Source organism: Dendrobates tinctorius, unplaced genomic scaffold (genome assembly GCF_039654945.1).
Source record: "Dendrobates tinctorius isolate UK_male_01 unplaced genomic scaffold, ASM3965494v1 ptg000057l, whole genome shotgun sequence".
Taxonomy (NCBI): domain Eukaryota; kingdom Metazoa; phylum Chordata; class Amphibia; order Anura; family Dendrobatidae; genus Dendrobates; species Dendrobates tinctorius.
In genome coordinates, this window is record NW_027361725.1 from 26,410,884 (window position 1) to 26,427,918 (window position 17,035).

General features: G+C 41.0%; 1 protein-coding gene and 1 long non-coding RNA gene across 7 annotated transcripts in view; both read left to right on the forward strand.

Annotated features, from left to right (window-relative positions):
* NPAS3 (neuronal PAS domain protein 3) overlaps positions 1–17,035 on the forward strand; it is a 586,631-nt gene that overhangs the window by 563,039 nt on the left and 6,557 nt on the right. For all 6 annotated transcript variants that reach the window (XM_073577843.1, XM_073577841.1, XM_073577842.1 and 3 more), the window contains 2 exons: positions 2,039–2,186; positions 4,049–4,164. In XM_073577843.1, coding sequence (XP_073433944.1) covers positions 2,039–2,186; positions 4,049–4,164 — 264 coding nt within the window. The remainder of the gene's footprint in view (positions 1–2,038; positions 2,187–4,048; positions 4,165–17,035) is intronic.
* Positions 4,351–10,092, forward strand: LOC141091994 (uncharacterized). Its single transcript, XR_012232639.1, has 2 exons — positions 4,351–8,012; positions 8,527–10,092. It is a non-coding gene; the product is annotated as an uncharacterized lncRNA (long non-coding RNA).

Consider the following 17,035-nt stretch of genomic DNA (forward strand, 5'->3'; position numbering starts at 1 on the left):
ATTACCTTTACTAAATCATGTTACATATTTCTATTAAGGTCATAATATTGTCAAGTGCGTATGAGTGATGGTAGGTGCTGATATGATCAAAATGTCCCCTGATTTCAGCAGTTTTTTTTTATGTAACCACTGACCGTGGTAATGTTTAAGAAAGCAATGTCCAATACTAGTTCAAGTTCTTGAGAAAGGAACAGGACTTGAACTCTAGCTTCACCTATATTGGGGGTAGCAATCCTAAAAATCAATATTCACTCATTAGCAATCCATAACACATGACTTAGGATAAAGAAGCCAAACTAGACACTCCATTTGCAGACATATGTTTTGGGGTGTTTGACGTTCATCAGTGCAAAGCATGAGGTCTTATTTGGGTTGGTGAGAGGCCACAGAGAGAAGGTATACAAATGAAAGTTTCTCGTTATGGAGAGTGTCAAGCAAGCGTAAGGAGACTTCTAGGCCATGCATTGCTCCTCTGGGAAATTAAGCATGCAAATATCCTCTTTAGAGATGAAGAGTACTTAATGAGCATAGCAGAGGAGAATTGCATGGCCTATAAGTCTACTTACTGTACTTGGTGTTCTCTACAAGGAGATACATTTCCCTTTAGATGCCCAGTCAGAGGTCCCTCACTTAGCCAAGTCAGACCTTTTGCTTTGTGGTCATGTGGCAAGGTTTGTTAAAGGGTTGATATTGACATTTAGAATTTCCACCCCCAGTAGGTGGCACCAGAGTTCTAGTCTGCTTCCCCTCTGAATAGTTGCATATTTAATTTCCCAGCGGAGCATTGCATGGCCTATAAGTCTCCTTACACTGGCTTGGCACTTTACACAAGGAGAAACGTTTTCCTTTAGACACTAGGTTGAGTTTGATATGGAAAGAAGCATGGAGAGTCAGACTTCACGTAGCTTGATAAGTAGCAAAGCCTAATAGTGTGGCAAATAGTGAGTGCAATGGCAGTTCTTAGAAATAGCCTGAACAGTGAAATGAAACAATTCTGGCACAAAAAGCTTAGAATTTATCAGACCTGGGTACAATTTGTCACTTGCACTAGAAAGGCATCTGTCCAGCATCTGCAGTAGCTAGTTGACTAGTGTGGCTGCCTGGAACAGGTGAATCTTTGGTTCCCGTTAGTGCACTTATGACAATTACAGGTTAGTGCCTCGTCTTTGTCTTTTTACGTAACAACTGCTCAATGAATGTTTCCATCTAGATGTTGGACCGATATCAGTGGTGTCTTGGCAGCAAACCATTAGCAAATACTTCCAAAAAAGTCCACTTTACTGCATACTTGACACAAAGCTACTTATGCTATAGTCACATTGATTTTTTATTTTTTTTGCAAAAATAGATTACAGTTCAGTTTTCCATTCATATATTGTATGATAGGACGAATAATTGAAACGTTTTTGGGAGTTCTACCAATAAAGTCATAATCCTTCACTATTGCTTGTAGTATTTCTCTACGCCTGCCGTTGACAACACATGAGTTGCTGATTTTAGCTGCGGTAAGAAGTATATTGCTCAATGTTTTTTCCTTTCTATGACACCATCACTATTTATCACTCTTTCGTTTTTCTCCTCCATCTCTGAAACCTCTCCCTATGCTGTCTTCACATATTAACTCCCATGGTTTCAGGTCCCCCCAACACCCACCCGATCTCTCCGACTGGGATTTTGTTCATCTGAGAGCTGTAAATTCTCTCTGACAAGATGAAAAGAAAATACTGTATTTTCTGGCCGGCTGGAATCCCCCAAAATGAGCCCAGGGATCAAAGCTGCACAAATACCTTCAAATAACCTCTAAGAGGCTGGCGGAGAGAGACTTTAATGTGATAGCAGTAGAGTTTAGTGCTGTACTCCCAACGCTTAGGAGGCACACTCCTGTGCTGTAAGTGCAATGCTATGTGACGGTGGAGCTCACCTGCTGCTAGCCGCAATAATGCTGCTATCAGTACTCTTATTAATATATCAGATTAATCTGTGCATTGATTGTTCTGCTTAACAACGAAAGAACTGAACCTGTGTCTTTTCTCTGCAGTGTTGAACAAGGGCCAGTGTGTAACAAAGTATTACCGATGGATGCAGAAGAATGGTGGCTACATTTGGGTTCAGTCTTGTGCTACCATCTCATTCAATGCTAAAAATGCCAATGAGAGAAACATCATCTGGGTCAATTATATACTCAGGTAATTTCAAGCTTTATATCTCCCCATCACCTAACTGGAAAACAAGAAATCCAGAAACCAAGGTGCCAGACATCCTCCTTCAGTTTACTTTATTAGTACATAAGGAGATTCATTTGCAACATTTTGGCCATGCAGAGCCTTTATCAAACCATAAAAATAAGAAATCTTGAGTGGTGTACCTGGTCATGGTCAGATTATGGTAAAATGATGTTTTTTCCTCTTCTGGATTATGGCCCAAACAGTGCTCACTGGAACCTTCATTAATTTAGAAATTCTTCTGTAACCAATGCCATCAGTATATTTTGCAACAATAACGTTGCAAAGGTCTTGAGACAGCTCACTGGTTTTACCCATCATGGGATGTTTCTTGGGTTGCACCTTGGTATTGAGACACCTTTTTATTGGACTAGCTGATATTATTTGTCACTAAGTGGCATGATTGCTTTCTAATTTCTGATACATTTCATCTGCTTTTCATAGCTTTTTGCATCTCTCTTTCTTCCAATGTTCAATACTTTTTCCCTGTGTCATATTCCATTATTACACATAATTTATGTACATCTATGGTTTGATTTTTTTTGCCTGTGTGGATTGGATGGGTTGTTACCAACATCTAGGGAGAATTTCATGTCAATAGCACCTTTAGAAATCGATTTACTTAGAAATTGGTGACGTATTCAATACTTATTTCACCCGCTGTATATATGTAGCTTAGTGGGGGTTTTTTTATCAGACTGCTTAAACGAGGACTGAGAAAAATTGTTGCGCTGGCAGGTAATGCTTTACCATAATTTTGTAAGCAATGAAGGGCTCCATTGCTGCTTTTCCACTTCAGTTAAAGGGCTGCAGTGTTGCCCGTTCTACAATTGACCAATGCAGCCAGTCACTATCCTCAGTGTTGATGCAGAGTTGAAGGCATAAGCACACTGAAGACAGTGATTGGCTGCAGCAATCATATTTTCTAGATGGAATATCACTACTGCAGCTTGGTAAAGAATGACCACCAATAAGCATCAAAGATGCCACGCTGGAGCAGCAGAGCCTTATATTTGAAGGCATTACTGCTTGTAAGCCAATTTTGCCCAATACCGGACATTCCCTTTAAGATGCAGTCATGAATTTATATATAATAGACGTGTGCGTAGTACAAGTATGTTACATAGCTGGTGCAAGGAACCAGTAACAGCACTCCTGTATCAACCTGCCACAAAAAGCAGCAAGAGGCTAATACACGACTTTATCAAGTGAGAAAAATAACAAAACTGTTTTTTTTTAATTCCACCATTGGAAGCTGAGATGCACTAAGATAATGAGCAGAGCTAGTGTGCCACCTGCAGCAAATGTCAGAGCTGTGCAGCAGCCAAGTAAGTACTGCAGATGAGAGTTGGAAAATACCAATAGACTGCATTCCTCACTGGAGATGTAGTTTGCAAATTTTAATCTTATATTGTAGTTTTTACACGATATTTTATATGCAAATTTTTCTTATAGTCACCATTATTTTTAATAATGAAAAAGCCAATAGGGTCAATTCATGAAGACTGTACTTTACACACAGTGTGCGCTACTCCAGTCTTTCTGGGGTGCGTGGTGCCGAGCTAAGAGGTGCACGCTACTTAATAAATTAGCCGCATCTCCCTTGTGGCATGCATTTTTGATAAGTTTGACAGGAGGCGAGGTCACTTCCCTGTCAGTTTCGGCCCCGCTCCAACACTGCTCATTTTGGCGGAGCTGATTCAAGCTGGCGTACAAATGCCAAAAGTTGCAAACAGTTTTGCACAATTCTAAGTTGAGCAAAAAAATTGCACATTTTTCAAAACTATGTAACCCCAACATCTCACATCGCTTTTTTACTGATTTAGTTTGCCCGAATACAAGGACGTTCCAATGGATATTGCTCAGCTGCCACATTTGCCTGAAAAGACATCGGAATCTTCAGAGACCTCTGACTCGGATTCAGACTCCAAGGATAATTCAGGTAACACAGCCGTGAACACTACATTACAGCTGTTATACTTCTCTTTATTCTGCTTTTCACATATTTATAATGTATTGAAAACCTCAGTCTAGGACATACATCTGAACTTTCCGCTCACGCATAAAAAGGTAACGCAAGAAGCTTATGGCGATAAAATCGGACGATTGCAATCCGATTTTAAATCGGATTGCACTCTGACCAATGTTAGTGAATGGGTGACATCTCACTTGCGATTTTTTTCTCATCCAAAATCGGTCTGAGAAAAAAATCGCAGCATGCTGTGATTTGCAGCGATTTTCGCCAATACAAGTCAATGGGTGCAATTAAAAAAAGGACCAAAAACGGACCATCCGTTTTCCATCCGTTTTAAACGGATGCATTACCATTCTGTGGCATAGAACACTGTAAATGGTCCTGTAAAAGACTGTAGAAAAAGAGTTACTGGGAAAAAAAAATGGATGTAAAATGGATAGAAAACGGATGGAAAGATTAAAAATCGCATAGAAATCGCATGACACTGGCATAACACTCCACCCTTTTTTCCAGTCCAGAAATCGGACCGTTTTTTTAATCGCCAATGGGTATGAGGCCTTAAAGGGGTATTCCCATCTCCAAGACCCTATCCCAATAGGATAATGGGTAATGCGCACTCAGTCAAGATTTCCCAATATTGCTGGACAAGTAGGTAGTCACGTGGCAGCTGTGATTTGCATACTTTTTGTCAACTCATTCAGTTAGAAGTAAATGTATAAAAGTTGGACGCGTCTGCTCAGTGCATGACCACAAGCTTGAAAATCACATAAATCCAGTCACATAATCTGTCATCCGCACAGAGAATACAGGGAAATTGTGACACTGTGCACCACACACACTGATATGAGTGAAGGTAATATAAGGGAATGCACCAGGGCATGCAATATCAAGAAATACACCAGGGAATGTAATATAAGGGAATGCAGTATAAGGGAATGCACCAGGGAATGTAATATAAGGGAATACACCAGGGAATGTAATATAAGGGAATGTAGTGTAAGGTAATGCACCAGGGAATGTAATATAAGGGAATGCACCAGGGAATGTAATATAAGGGAATACACCAGGGAATGTAGAGTAAGGGAATGCACCAGGGAATGTAATATAAGGGAATGCACCAGGGAATTGTTAGGTGTCGGGTTCCTGCCACTGCACAGCAGGAATCCAGAGCCTTGTACCCAGCGGTCTCCCATTCTTCTTTGGCCACAGTGGAGCATGCTCAGCAGATTCGTCGTCCCAGCGCTCTGCCCAGGCCAACTCCGTGGGTTTGCTTGCTGCTGCCACCTCTGGCACAGCTATGACAATGCATGCTGCTCAGCAGCGAGGTTCTCCAGGGACTAAGTCCTCATGTCGGGCCACTGAGCATGCCCGTGGAGTGATCTTCGATTGGAGATCAAGGGTCACGTGCTCAGGTCCTGCTCGTGTTCGGATTGGCCCATCCGAGAAGCCAGGAAGGTCCCGGACGCCCGTGGCTATAAAAGGTTCGCATGGCCGCTCGCCCATGCGCTAGGATGGACTGTATCTACAGACTATAAGGTGTGAGAGATGTATGCACGTATAAATGTATCTGGTGACTGACTCATTATGAAACCCCTACCCTTGGTACGCATGTGTTGTGCAGCCTAGCCTGCTAGCGCCCAGGCTTAGGTGTAGGTAGGTCAGGGTTTGAGTCAGACATTGGTCCTCACCAGTGATCCAACGCGCCTCAGTGTACGTGCTCCATACTTCACTGCCAGCGTCTAACGGTGCACGTGGCAGCGACGCTGCGCGCTCAGTGGGCCTAGAGGGACTCTAACCCCGTGTCCTTGGGGTAGCGTTCTGTGGCCGTACACTGTGCGCTCTTTTAGCCGAGCTCTGTGAGCACAAACAGACTTCGGCGTTTATGTTCAGCGGTAGTGCGGCTCTGTGGAGCAACAGAGTCCGCCCCCGTATACACCGGGTGACGATAACCCACGTGTGTCTTTATAGTATACCACCATATAGCATCCGCCATTACTGAGCAGCAGGTTACTACCCCTGCATGGTGGACCCCGGGCTGCGAATGCACCTTATTACCATCTTTATTATTTGGTGCATTCCGCCTACCCTAACAGGAATGCACCAGGGAATGTATTATAAGGGAATGCACCCCGGAATGTAATATTAAAGAATGCAATAGAAGGGAATACACAAGAAAATGAAATACAAGGAAATGTACCATGGAATGTAATATCAGGGAAGGCAATATAAGGGGATGTAACATAAGGGGAATGCAATATTGCGGAATGTAATATATGGGAAGGCAATATAAGGGAAGGCAATATAAGGGAATGCACCAGGAAATGTAATATTAAAGAATGCAATAGAAGAGAATACACCAGGGAATGAAATATCAAGAAATACATTATAAGGAAATGTACCAGGGAATGCACCAGGGAATGTAATATGAGGGAATGCACCAGGGAATGTAATATAAGGGAATGCACCCCGGAATGTAATATTAAAGAATGCAATAGAAGGGAATACACAAGAGAATGAAATATCAAGAAATACAAGGAAATGTACCAGGGAATGTAATATAAGGGAATGTAACATAAGGGGAATGCAATATTGCAGAATGTAATATCAGGGAATGCACCAGGAAATGTAATATTAAAGAATGCAATAGAAGAGAATACACCAGGGAATGAAATATCAAGAAATACATTATAAGGAAATGTAATATAAGGGAATGCACAAGGAAATGTAATATTAAAGAATGCAATAGAAGAGAATACACCAGGGAATGAAATATCAAGAAATACATTATAAGGAAATGTACCAGGGAATGCACCAGGGAATGTAATATAAGGGAATGCACCCCGGAATGTAATATTAAAGAATGCAATAGAAGGGAATACACAAGAGAATGAAATATCAAGAAATACAAGGAAATGTACCAGGGAATGTAATATAAGGGAATGTAACATAAGGGGAATGCAATATTGCAGAATGTAATATCAGGGAATGCACCAGGAAATGTAATATTAAAGAATGCAATAGAAGAGAATACACCAGGGAATGAAATATCAAGAAATACATTATAAGGAAATGTAATATAAGGGAATGCACCAGGAAATGTAATATTAAAGAATGCAATAGAAGAGAATACACCAGGGAATGAAATATCAAGAAATACATTATAAGGAAATGTACCAGGGAATGCACCAGGGAATGTAATATGAGGGAATGCACCAGGGAATGTAATATAAGGGAAGGCACCCCGGAATGTAATATTAAAGAATGCAATAGAAGGGAATACACAAGAGAATGAAATATCAAGAAATACAAAGAAATGTACCAGGCAATGTAATATAAGGGAATGTAACATAAGGGGAATGCAATATTGCAGAATGTAATATCAGGGAATGCACCAGGAAATGTATTATTAAAGAATGCAATAGAAGAGAATACACCAGGGAATGAAATATCAAGAAATACATTATAAGGAAATGTAATATAAGGGAATGCACCAGGGAATGTAATATAAGGGAATGTAGTGTATGGGAATGCACCAGGGAATGTAATATAAGGGAATGCACCAGGGAATGTAATATAAGGGAAGGCAATATAAGGGAATGCACCATGAAATGTAATATTAAAGAATGCAATAGAAGAGAATACACCAGGAAATGAAATATCAAGAAATACATTATAAGGAAATGTACCAGGGAATGTATTATAAGGGAATGTATTATAAGGGAATGCACCCCGGAATGTAATATTAAAGAATGCAATAGAAGGGAATACACAAGAGAATGAAATATCAAGAAATACAAGGAAATGTACCAGGGAATGTAATATAAGGGAATGCACCAGGGAATGTAATATCAGGGAATGCACCAGGGAATGTAATATAAGGGAATGCACCAGGGAATGTAATATAAGGGAATGCACCAGGGAATGTAATATCAGGGAATGCACCAGGGAATGTAATATATGGGAAGGCAATATAAGGGAATGCACCAGGAAATGTAATATTAAAGAATGCAATAGAAGAGAATACACCAGGGAATGAAATATCAAGAAATACATTATAAGGAAATGTACAAGGAAATGTAATATAAGGGAATGCACCAAGGAATGTAGTGTAAGGGAATGCACCAGGGAATGTAATATAAGGGAATGCACCAGGGAATGTAATATAAGGGAATGCACCAGGGGATGTATTATAAGGGAATGCACCCCAGAATGTAATATTAAAGAATGCAATAGAAGGGAATACACAAGAGAATGAAATATCAAATACAAGGAAATGTACCAGGGAATGTAATATAAGGGAATGCACCATGGAATGTATTATCAGGGAAGGCAATATAAGGGAATGTAACATAAGGGGAATGCAATATTGCAGAATGTAATATCAGGGAATGCACCAGGAAATGTAATATTAAAGAATGCAATAGAAGAGAATACACCAGGGAATGAAATATCAAGAAATACATTATAAGGAAATGTAATATAAGGGAATGCACCAGGAAATGTAATATTAAAGGATGCAATAGAAGAGAATACACCAGGGAATGAAATATCAAGAAATACATTATAAGGAAATGTAATATAAGGGAATGCACCAGGGAATGTAATATAAGGGAATGTAGTGTATGGGAATGCACCAGGGAATGTAATATAAGGGAATGCACCAGGGAATGTAATATATGGGAAGGCAATATAAGGGAATGTACCATGAAATGTAATATTAAAGAATGCAATAGAAGAGAATACACCAGGAAATGAAATATCAAGAAATACATTATAAGGAAATGTACCAGGGAATGTATTATAAGGGAATGTATTATAAGGGAATGCACCCCGGAATGTAATATTAAAGAATGCAATAGAAGGGAATACACAAGAGAATGAAATATCAAGAAATACAAGGAAATGTACCAGGGAATATAATATAAGGGAATGCACCCCGGAATGTAATATTAAAGAATGCAATAGAAGGGAATACACAAGAGAATGAAATATCAAGAAATACAAGGAAATGTACCAGGGAATGTAAAATAAGGGAATGTAACATAAGGGGAATGCAATATTGCAGAATGTAATATCAGGGAATGCACCAGGAAATGTAATATTAAAGAATGCAATAGAAGAGAATACACCAGGGAATGAAATATCAATAAATACATTATAAGGAAATGTAATATAAGGGAATGCACCAGGGAATGTAATATAAGGGAATGTAGTGTATGGGAATGCACCAGGGAATGTAATATAAGGGAATGCACCAGGGAATGTAATATATGGGAAGGCAATATAAGGGAATGCACCATGAAATGTAATATTAAAGAATGCAATAGAAGAGAATACACCAGGAAATGAAATATCAAGAAATACATTATAAGGAAATGTACCAGGGAATGTATTATAAGGGAATGTATTATAAGGGAATGCACCCCGGAATGTAATATTAAAGAATGCAATAGAAGGGAATACACAAGAGAATGAAATATCAAGAAATACAAGGAAATGTACCAGGGAATGTAATATAAGGGAATGCACCAGGGAATGTAATATCAGGGAATGCACCAGGGAATGTAATATAAGGGAATGCACCAGGGAATGTAATATAAGGGAATGCACCAGGGAATGTAATATCAGGGAATGCACCAGGGAATGTAATATATGGGAAGGCAATATAAGGGAATGCACCAGGAAATGTAATATTAAAGAATGCAATAGAAGAGAATACACCAGGGAATGAAATATCAAGAAATACATTATAAGGAAATGTACAAGGAAATGTAATATAAGGGAATGCACCAAGGAATGTAGTGTAAGGGAATGCACCAGGGAATGTAATATAACTGAATGCACCAGGGAATGTAGTGTAAAGGAATGCACCAGGGAATGTAATATAAGGGAATGCACCACGGGATGTATTATAAGGGAATGCACCCCAGAATGTAATATTAAAGAATGCAATAGAAGGGAATACACAAGAGAATGAAATATCAAGAAATACAAGGAAATGTACCAGGGAATGTAATATAAGGGAATGCACCATGGAATGTATTATCAGGGAAGGCAATATAAGGGAATGTAACATAAGGGGAATGCAATATTGCGGAATGTAATATCAGGTAATGCACCAGGGAATGTAATATTAAAGAATGCAATAGAAGAGAATACACCAGGGAATGAAATATCAAGAAATACATTATAAGGAAATGTACCAGGGAATGTATTATAAGGGAATACACCAGGGAATATAATATCAGAGAATGTAATATAAGGAGAATGCAATATAAGGGAATGTAACATAAGGCGAATGCAATATTGCACAATGTAATATCAGGGAATGTAATATAAGGGAAGTTAATATAAGGAAATGCTCCAGGGAATGAAATGTCAAGAAATACAATATAAGGGAATGTACCCGTGAATGTAATATAAGAGAATGCAACATAAGGGAATGCACCAGGGAATGTAATATAAGGGAATACACCAGGGAATGTAATATAAAGGAATGCAGTGTATGGGAATGCACCAGAGAATGTAATATAAGGGAATGCACCAAGGAATGTAATATAAGGGAATGTAATTTAAGGGAATGCACCAGGGAATGTAATATCAGAGGATCCACCAGGGAATGCAATATGAGGTAATGCACAAGGGAATATCAAGAAATGCACCAGGGATTGTAATATAAGGGAATGTAATGTAAGGGAATGCATTATAAGGGAATGCACCAAGGAATGATATATAAGAGAATGCACCAGGGAATGTATTATAAAGGAATTCACCTGGGAATGTAATACAAGGGAATGCACCAGAGAATGTAATATAAGGGAATGCAATATTATTATTATTTATTTATATAGCACCATTGATTCCATGGTGCTGTACATGAGAAGGGGTTACATACAAATTATAGATATCACTTACAGTAAACAAACTTACAATAACTGACTGATACAGAGGGAAGAGGACCCTGCCCTTGCGGACTTACATTCTACAGGATTATGGGGAAGGAGACAGTAGGACGGGGGTTGCAGTAGCTCCGATGGTGTTGAGGTTGCTGCGTAGTCATTACAGATTGTAAGCTTTTTTGAAGAGATAGGTTTTCAGGTTCCGTCTGAAGTATCCAAATGTGATGGATAACCGGATATGTTGGGGCACAGAATTCCAGAGGATGAGGGATATTCGGGAGAAATCTTGGAGGCAATTGGGTGAGGCGCGAATAAGCGTGGAGGAGAGAAGGCGGTCTTGGGAGGACCGGAGATTACGTGAGGGAAGATATTGAGAGACTAGTTCAGAAATATATGGAGGAAAAAGGGTTATGGATGGCTTTGTTGGTCAGTGTCACTTTAAACTGGATACGCTGGGAAATTGGGAGCCAGTGAAGGGTTTTGCAAAGAGGGGAAGCAGGAGTGTAGCGAGGAGGGAGATTAATTAGTCAGGCAACAGAGTTATGGACGGACTGGAGGGGTGTGAGAGTGTTAGAAGGTAGGCCACAGAGGAGGATGTTGCAGTGATCGAGGCGGGAGATGATTAGGGCATGCACAAGCATTTTGGTAGAGTGAGTGTTGAGGAAAGGACGGATTCTGTAAATATTTTTGAGCTAGAGGCGACAGGAGGTGGCGAGAACTTGGATGTGCAGTTTGAAGGACAGGGCAGAGTCAAGGGTTACTCCAAAGCAGAGGATTACCGGGACAGGGGAAAGTGTGAGTTCATTTATTGTGATAGCTAGATCAGGTAGGGAAGGTATGCGAGATGGAGGAAAGATAATTCGTTCAGATTTGTACACATTGAGCTGGAGGAAGCGAGAGGAGAAGAAGGAGCATATGGCTGATAGACACTCTGGGTTTCTGGAGAGCAGAGAGGTGGCATATGGCCAGAGAGTTAGATCTGAGTGTCATCAGCATATAGATGGTACTCGAAGCCATAGGACTTTGAGTTGTCTCAGGCTAAGGGTATAGATTGAGAAGAGAAGGGGTCCTAAGACAGAGCCTTGAGGGATGCAAACAGAGAGGGGGCGAGATGAGGAGGTAGTGTGGTAGTAGGAAACGCTAAATGTGTGGTTGGAAAGGTACTGTATGAGGAGATCCAGGATAGGGCAAGGTCTTTGATACCAAAGGTAGAGAGGATCTGTAGTAGGAGGCAGTGGTCAACTGTGTCGAAGGCAGAGGACAGGTCTACAAGGAGGAGTATAGAGAATTGTTGGTTAGCTTTGGCTGTAAGTACTGTAAGGCCTGTTTCACACATCCGTCTTTCAGATCAGTTGTTAACCGCCAAAATGGCGGAAAACGGATCCGTCGGCGGACTGACAGGAACGTGTGGCACCGGACCGTTGTTCAGACGGATCCGGCGACGGCTGAATTTTAAAGGAACCCGTGCCCGGAAAAAAGGAGAGAGAGACTGGGATTTAGGGTTAAATCCGGCAAAGGCAATTCTTCCGGGCATGCGCAGTGTGCAGATGTGGATCTGGCCAGCCTAAAAAACGCTTCATTGTCCGTCATATCAGCAGACGCCAAAATTTTGGCGAATCCGTAAAAAAACGGATCCAACGGATGACCATCCGTCAAGATCCGCCGATAATGCAAGTCAATGGGGAAAAAAACGGATCCGCCAAGAAAAATGGCGGATCCGTTTTTTTTGCAAAACGGCGGATTTTGACTGATGGAGACAAACGGATGTGTGAAACAGGCCTAAGTCATTTGGAAGTTTGGTCAGGGCAGTCTCAGTGTAATGGTGGGGACAGAAGCCAGATTGTAGGTTGTAGAAGAGCAAGTTAGATGCAAAGTGAGAGGAAAGTTCAGCGTGGATGTGCTGCTCAAGGAGTTTGGAAGCAAATGGGAGCAAAGATATGGGGCGATAGCTGGCATAGCACTTGGGTCAAGGGATGGCTTTTTGAGGATAGGTGTGAATGTGGTATGTTTGAAAGCAGAGGGTATGGTACCAGAAGTTAGTGATAGGTTAAAGAGATGGGTTAGGGATGGGATTAGTGTAGTAGTGAAGTTGGGGAGGGGGTGGGATGGGATGGGGTTAAGTGCACAAGTGGTGAGGTGTGATTTGGAGAGAAGATGAGCAAGCTCTCCTTCAGTGATTTTGGAGAGGGAAGTTACGGGGTTAGAGCATTGGTCTGGTATACAAAGGGGTTGTGGTGGTCGGACAACAAAGGGAAGGTAATATAAAGGAATGCACCAGGGAATGTAATATTAAAGGGAATCTGTCACCCTTTTTAGCCCCTATAAGCTGACGGCATAGACATCGGGGGATTATCTACAGCATTCTGTAATGCTGTAGATAAGCCCCCGATGTAACCTGAAAGAGAAGAAAAACACGTTATATTATACTCTCCGAGGTGGGCGGTCCGGTCCGATGGGTGTCGCCGTCCCGTCCGGCGCCTCCCTTTCTTATACGTTGACGTCCTCTTCTCCCGTCCTGTAATGGCTTCGGCGCAGGCGCATTGCTCTGCCCTATTGAGGGCAGAGCAGAGTCCTGCAGTGCGCAGGCGTCGGGAGAGGTCTGGCGCCTGCGCACTGCAGAATTCTGCTCTGCCCTCAACAGGGCAGAGCAATGCGCCTGCGCCTGAGCCATTACAGGACGGGAGAAGAGGACGTCATCGTATGAAGAAGGGAGGCGCCGGACGGGACGGCGACACCCATCGGACCGGACCGCCCACCCCGGTGACGGTGAGTATAATATAACGTGTTTTTCTTCTCTTTCAGGTTACATCGGGGGCTTATCTACAGCATTGCACCAGGGAATGCGCCAGGGAATGTAATATAAAGGAATGCACCAGGGAATGTAATATAAGAGAATGCACCAGGGACTGCAATATAAGGGAATGCACCACGGAATGTAACATTAAGGAATGCAATAGAAGGGAATACACCAGGGAATGTAATATAAGGGAATGCAATAGAAGGGACTGCACCCGGGAATGTAATATCAGGGAATGCAATATAAAGGAATACAATATAAGGGAATGCACCAGGCAATGTAATATCAGGGAATGCAATATATGGGGATGTACCAGGGAATGTAATATAAGAGAATGCAATGTATGGAAATCCACCAGGGAATGTAATATAAGGGAATGCAATATAGGGGAGTGCACCAGAGAGTGTAATATAAGGGAATGCATCGGGCAATGTAATATAAAGGAATGAAATATAAGAGAATGCACTAGGGAATGGAGTAGAAGTGAATACACCAGGTAATGCAATATAAGGGAATACAATATAAGTAATGCACCAGGGAATGCAATATAAGGGAATACACCAGGGAATGCGAAATCAAGGAATGCAGTATAAGGGAATGTAGTAAAATCAAAGAATGCAATATCTACACAGAAGCCTTTTTATGTTTACAATTATAAACTGTTTTGCCTAAGCTACCAGAGTAATTTATCATTTATTAACTGGGCTTTAAATGAAAATATGTGGATAGTTAGATTTCACCAGACTATGATATAATTAAAATGCCTTCAGATTCCTTGTATAATTTAGGTTCTCATTAAGCATATAATTTATGGTATATTTAATTAATCTATGTAAGGTATGGATGTGTGATAAGCCATTTTATGAAATGCATAAAGAAAATTGCTGCACACATGTACTGAATTACACTATTAAAGGGGTTGTCCAATACAAAAAGATGTGGTAGAAATATGAATACACATACAGTACATTCAAATTACAACCTAGGCATAGAAAGAGAAGGAGGCTGGCTTGTCAATGAAATAAGCCAGTCAGCCAGCCTGCTCCACACACAGCCTTGAAAACACACACAGAAAACTCTCTACTGTAAAGCCAGAAATAGAGCTGCCAGAACCATGCTGATATTTGATAATCAGGGCAGCTTTATGAATGCAAGTATAGTTGTGTGCAAGTGTTTGCCCTCTTGCTGATTCCTATTCTTGTGCAAGTTTGTTACACTTAAATGTTTCAGATCACCAAACAAATTTAAATAATAAAGAAAGATAACACAAGTAAACACAAAATGCAGTTGTTAAATGAAGGTCTTTATTGTTAAGAGAAAAAGAAATCCAAACCTACAGGCATCTGTGTGAAAGTGATTCCCCCCACTTAAAACATAAATTAACTGTGATTTATCAGATCTTTGGGTTGTTGAGTTAAAATTCCCTAGCCACCCGAAGGCCTGATTACTGATCACCTGTTCTCACTCAAGAAATTACTTAAATAGGACCTGCCTGACAAAATGAAGTGAACAAAAAGATCCTCAAAACAAGGCATCATGCCGAGATCCAAATAAATTCTGGAAGGAATGAGAAACAGAGTAATTGAGATTTATTAGTATGGAAAAGGTTATAAAGACATTTCTAAAGGTGGTTTGCTGAAGGCCCAAAGCTTTTTTTTATCCACAAATGGCAAAAACATGGAAGAGAGGGGAACCTTCCCAGGAATGGTCGGCCAACCAAGTTTTCCCCCAGAGGTCACAGAAGACCCCACAATAACATCCAAAGAATTGCAGGCCTCACTTGCCTCAGTTAAGGTCAAAGTTCATGACTTCACTATAAGAAAGAAACAAGGCAAAAATGACGGAGGTCCAAGATGAAAACCACTGCTGAGCAATAAGAACATAAAGGCTTGTTTCAGTTTTGCCTGAAAACATCTTGATGATCCCCAAGACTTTTGGGAGAATACTCTGTGGATTGACGAGATAAAAGTTGAACTTTTTGGATTGTGTATGTCCCATTACATCTGGCGTAGAAGTAACACAACATTTCAGAAAAGGAACATCATACCAACAGTAAAATATGGGGGAGGTAGTATGATGGTCTGGTGCTGTTTTGCTGCTTCAGGATCTGGAAAACTTGCTATGGTTAATGGAACCATGAATTCTGCTATCTACCAAAAAAATCCTGAAGCAGACTGTCCGGTTATCTGTTTGTGACCTCAAGCTGATGCACACTTTGGTTATACACCAGGAAAATGATCCAAAACTCACCAGCAAGTCCACCTGTGACTGGCTTAAGAAAAACAAAATTAGGACTTTGAAGTTGCCTAGTCAAAGTCCAGACCTTAAACTGATTGAGATGCCGTGACATGACCTTAAAAAGGAGGTTCATGCTTGGAAACCTTCCTGTTGTGAATTCTCTTGATCTGACTTCTGAGTCGGGGCTCCCTCTGGTGGTTACTGAGGGTAGTGGAGCTGGCCGGGTTGACAGAAGTCTGCCACCTGACGACGATGATTGGAAATCAGGGGTTGGTGACTGGGAGGATATAAGTGAGCAGGCTTCCCTCAGTTGCTGCTGGTGATTAGTTTCTCCCTGTGCATTTTGAGGTCTGCTGTCTCCTGCCTGATCCTGCATTTTTCAGTTAAGTTGTTCATTTACTAATCCTTTGCATCTGATCTGGTTTTGCCTCTTTCTGCTTTGCTGTGAAGGTTCAGCGTGCTCCCTGCTGGGGCAGTGCTGGACCCCGCTCCATATGTTACAGCTTGTGTCAGTTTGTTCAGTCCCCTGTTATATTAGTCTCTTTTGCTTTGCTGTCAGTTCACACCAGAATGCTGATATAGTGGGGGAGAGATCGTGAGACCTCAGTGTTTTTGTACATCAGACGTGTTGGATTTTTTAGGGTTTTTGCGTTATTGCAGACAGTGTCTTTCCTATCCTATCTAGACAGTTTGTGCCCCATCATTTGCTCAGTCTATTTTCTGCCTGTGTTTGTACCTCATCTTGCCTCACCAACAATATATGTTTGGGGGCTATCTATTCCTTTGGGGTTCTACTCCGGGGCAGTTTAGATTTCACCTTTCTTGCTTTTAGCTTAGTTAGTTCTCCGTCTGTGCCGTTGCTTCTAGGGCATCGTAGGTACGTCCCACAGCTACTGCTAGTTGT